The 3,997-nt window shown below is 56.6% G+C and overlaps 1 protein-coding gene across 1 annotated transcript in view; it reads left to right on the top strand.

Moving 5' to 3' along the window:
- Positions 1-3,997, top strand: part of NUP160 (nucleoporin 160) — a 34,289-nt gene that overhangs the window by 29,666 nt on the left and 626 nt on the right. The window contains exons 29-34 of the mRNA XM_035899621.1: positions 289-399; positions 1,469-1,592; positions 2,743-2,844; positions 3,059-3,200; positions 3,460-3,585; positions 3,838-3,942. Of these exons, the coding sequence (XP_035755514.1) occupies positions 289-399; positions 1,469-1,592; positions 2,743-2,844; positions 3,059-3,200; positions 3,460-3,585; positions 3,838-3,942 (710 nt within the window). The remainder of the gene's footprint in view (positions 1-288; positions 400-1,468; positions 1,593-2,742; positions 2,845-3,058; positions 3,201-3,459; positions 3,586-3,837; positions 3,943-3,997) is intronic.

The following is a 3,997-nucleotide window of genomic DNA, read 5'->3' as shown; positions in this document are numbered from 1 at the left end:
TGGTCGAGTCCCCATCCCTGGAGGTATTTAAAAGAAGGGTAGATGAGGTGCTTAGGGACAGGGTTTAGTGGTGGGATGGCAGGGTGAGGTTAAAGGTTGGACTTGATGATCTCAAAGGTCTTTTCCAACCAAAGTGATTCTATGATTCTATGAAAACCTGACCCCTCCTTTTGGTGCTTTCTGTGGTACGACTCCTCTTAGGATGGCAGAAGGGTGTAGACATTGTGCACAGTGCCCAAGGAGCCCTTTTTAAAATGCTGAGGGGCCCTTTGTGTCCATCTGTTACAGCGACTCGCCAAATCGAGATCCTGGAGCTGGAGGATTTGGAGAGGGAGTGTGTGTTGGCCCGGATCCGGCTGACTCTGGTGCAGCATGACCTGTCAACAGCGGCTGTGGCAGGTAAGAGGGATGCAGCGCAGCCACCTCTCGCTTCCCCTGGGGTTTTTGCTCGTCATAGCGCAGGTGAAGAAGCAGCAACTTTGTTCTGACCTAGAGACAAACGTGGCAGGGACTGTTCAGTTCGCCTCCCTAGCATGAAGTCTCACCACCAAGTTCAGTGGCTTTGGAGAGGCAGATCAGGAGAACCAATTTGAAGAATTCCACCATATTTTTTTTTTTTAGCTTTGTCAGACTCTGGTCGTGGTCAGCAGCGTGGGGCTGGGATTGAGTTTGTGAGTTGGGACAAAAAGGCGTCGTCTTGTCTTGCTGGAAATTGCCCCCAGGTGAAGCAGAAGTAGAAAGCCCTAGAAAAAAACACTTGCTGTGAGACTGAAACCGTTGTGCTGGGCAATCCTGCTTCACGACATGGTGTTAGCTTCTCAAGGTTGTTCCTTGTTTGGGAGCAGAAAGCTGTAACTCTCCCACCCTGGCCCTTTAAGTGTGTTCTGCCGCTCTCTGATACGAGTTACGCAACATGTACACATTTTTCCCCTTTAAGTCCCAGGAGGAGATGACTTCCCAGTAAGGGATTGCAGGAAAAGGATTGAAGGGCTGGTATGAGGGCAAACTGGAGGTGCAGGGAGCTGAGTGCCACAGTTTCATCTCGCCTCCTGCCACTGCCCCTCCTGTCTGCGCTGGCAGAGCCGAGCTGATGCCTTGTTCACTTGGATACAGGCCCGCTGTGTCCCTGACGAAGCTGTCCCCTCCCTACTCACTTAAACAGCAACCACATTTGACTACGGCCCGTACGTTGCTGACTTGTGTCACTCTCCAGCTGGTGCCTGATGAGGGACGGCTCCATGGGTCAGTGCTGCTTTGTGCAGTCCCTCCTAGGATGGCTCCTGGGCTCTTGAGATGCTCCTGAGGCCAAGAATGCCTCAAGCTGTGCGGTGAGAAGTACTTGCTGCAGGGTGTTCTACACTGGGCTGTTAGCACAGCAAGCTCTGCCGCTGAATTGCATGGGGTTAGGCCCCAGTAAACACCGGGGTGTGACTGGGGCAGGTCCTTACCTGGTCCTCCTTCCCTGCAGGCAACTCTACACCTGAGGAAACGGTTGCTCTCCTGGTCCGGGCTGGCCTCTTCGACACCGCCATCACTCTGTGCCAAACGTTCAAGCTGCCCTTGACGCCCATCTTTGAGGGACTCGCTTTCAAGTACGTAGCGAGCTTCTCCTCCCCGCCTCGGGTGACGCGTGGCTGGCGAGACGTGCGCTGCGTGATGCTTGGCAGGGTGCAGCTTGCAGCTCCCCAGGGTCAGAAGCCAGCGCTGTCCTGACCTGTCTGCTCGCCGTGGCTGCTAACGCTGTGCACAGCCTCAGCAGCTGTTGGCTTGGTGCTTTTGAGGTAGAACTTGCTCTTCACACCTGAAAAGGAAAAATAAGGGAGCCTTGCCTGAGCCGGTAGTGGAAGGGAGGGATTTCTCCCTGGTCTCAGGGGAGAGAGCTGGCATCTGATGGCTGCAGGTGGTCCCTACCCGGGTGCGACCATCATTTGGAGACCTTTCTGGTGAGCTGGCTCATGGCACGCTCCTGCTGATGCCCAGTGAGCTGCTTACAGGAGATTTGCTCAAGCTATCGAGTGGCTCTCAAGTAGCAGTTGGCAGAGTGTTTATTCTTCTGTTTGATCTCTCTGCTAGCCGTTTGCTCTCATGCCTCGTCTCTGACCCCAGGGTTCGTCATCTCCTTTGCCTCTCAGCACTCACAGAAGATGCCTTGTGTCTGCAGAGTTTCTCAGGAGCTCTGCTATGACCTGTTCCTGTGGCTGGAGGAAATGGCCTCAAGTGGGAGGGGAAACAGCCTCAAGTTGTGCCAGGGCAGGGTGAGGTTGGCCATGGGGAACAATTCCTTCCCCTTGGGGCTGTCAGGCACTGGAAGGGGCTGCCCAGGGAAGGGGTCGAGTCCCCAGCCCTGGGGGGATTTAACAGCCGGGCAGAGGCGGTGCTGAGGGCCAGGGTTTGGGGGTGGGATGGCAGGGGTAGGGGAACAGTGGGGCTGGGGGAGCTCAAAGGGCTTTGCCAACCCAAACGATTCTGTGATTCTATTCTATGGGTGCACAGAGGGCATCTCTTACCCAAGCTCAGGCCCTAAAGCTTGCTAACATCAGAGTTGTTATTTATTCCTCTTTGGCGCTTAGAGCAGCTTAGGAATCGCTGGAATAGCTGCCTGTTCCAGCTAAGCCAGCTCATTTGTAGCTGTTGCTTGGGAATAGCCCTGCGAAGGGTGGCTTTGATGCCGGCAGCTGGGCAAGGCAGGGTGAAGGGGCTGAGCTCTGAAGGCACCCACTTTTGCCCTGCCCTGTCTTGCAGGTGCATCAAGCTGCAGCTCGGAGGGGAGGCGGCGCAGGCAGAGGCCTGGGACTGGCTAGCAGCAAACCAGCTCTCCGCACTGGTTACCACCAAGGAGTCCAGGTAGGTCCCTGTCAGACCTGCGGGACTGGGGCAGCAGGAGAGTCATGCTTCCATGCCGGCACCACGCTCTCCCCAGCCTACTGAACACAGCACACTTAGCTGGGCCTCGAGTGCACACGCTGAACCCGGGCAGTGCGACAGCTCCCTGGAGCACACGGTGGCCTCGCAGACAGGGCTGCTGGCACGGGTTCCGAGGGGAAATATTTCCTTGCAGCGCCACAGATGAAGCCTGGCGGCTGCTGTCATCCTATTTGGAACGTTACTCATCCCAGAACAGCCTGTACCATCGCTGCGTCATCAACAAGCTCTTGGCGCACGGGATACCTCTGCCCAACTGGCTCATTAACAGCTACAAGGTGAGAAGAGGGAGAGGGTCACTGCTCAGCACGACTGCCTGCAGGCCAAAAAACCCCAGCTGTCCCAGAGCTGCCGGATCACCTTCGCTTTGCCAGGCACCTCCTCGTTGCAAGCTTCACCCCACCTTCCCGTTCCCAGCTGAGGGAACCAGTGCTGGATGCTTTGTGCCTGTTACCGAGGCTCAGAGCAGGTTCCTCTCAGCATCGTGGTGGCTCCTGGGGCGTGTTCCCTGGCTGATGTTTCCCTCTTTGCTTGCAGAAAGTGGATGCTGCCGAGCTGCTGCGTCTCTATCTGAATTACGATCTGCTGGAGGAGGCTGTGGATCTGGTCCTGGAGTACGTAGACGCCGTGCTGGGCAAAGGGCACCAGTATTTCGGAATTGAGGTGAGCTCACCTGCAGCGTGGGATGTGGTGGGGACCGTTCCTTGGGGCAGATCCCGCTTGGGGGTTTGGGTATTGTGCCCATGACTTGCATGACGGTGCTTCCAGGAGAAAAACGGACGTGGATAACCCACCCTAGAGGAGAGGGGACCTCTTAGTGGGACCAGTAGGACAAGCAGGTGTCGGGTCGTGGTGGTGGGGAGGAGCATTTTTGCTACCAGCACAACACAACGTAAGGGTTCCTCTCCCCTCCAGTTCCCGCTGTCCGCCACGGCCCCCATGGTGTGGCTGCCCTACCCCGCCATCGACCAGCTGCTCCAGGCGCTGCGGGAGAGCACCACCAACCATTACAATGTCGTGGTGGGTACAGCTGCCTGGGGAAAAAGGAAGGGCGCTCGCAAACACCCCCTGGAGG

This window comes from Egretta garzetta, unplaced genomic scaffold, assembly GCF_000687185.1.
Source record: "Egretta garzetta isolate BGI_Z169 unplaced genomic scaffold, ASM68718v1 scaffold1458, whole genome shotgun sequence".
Taxonomy (NCBI): Eukaryota; Metazoa; Chordata; class Aves; order Pelecaniformes; family Ardeidae; genus Egretta; species Egretta garzetta.
Note: the sequence above shows the minus strand (reverse complement) of the source record. Positions and strands in the feature narration are given on the sequence as shown.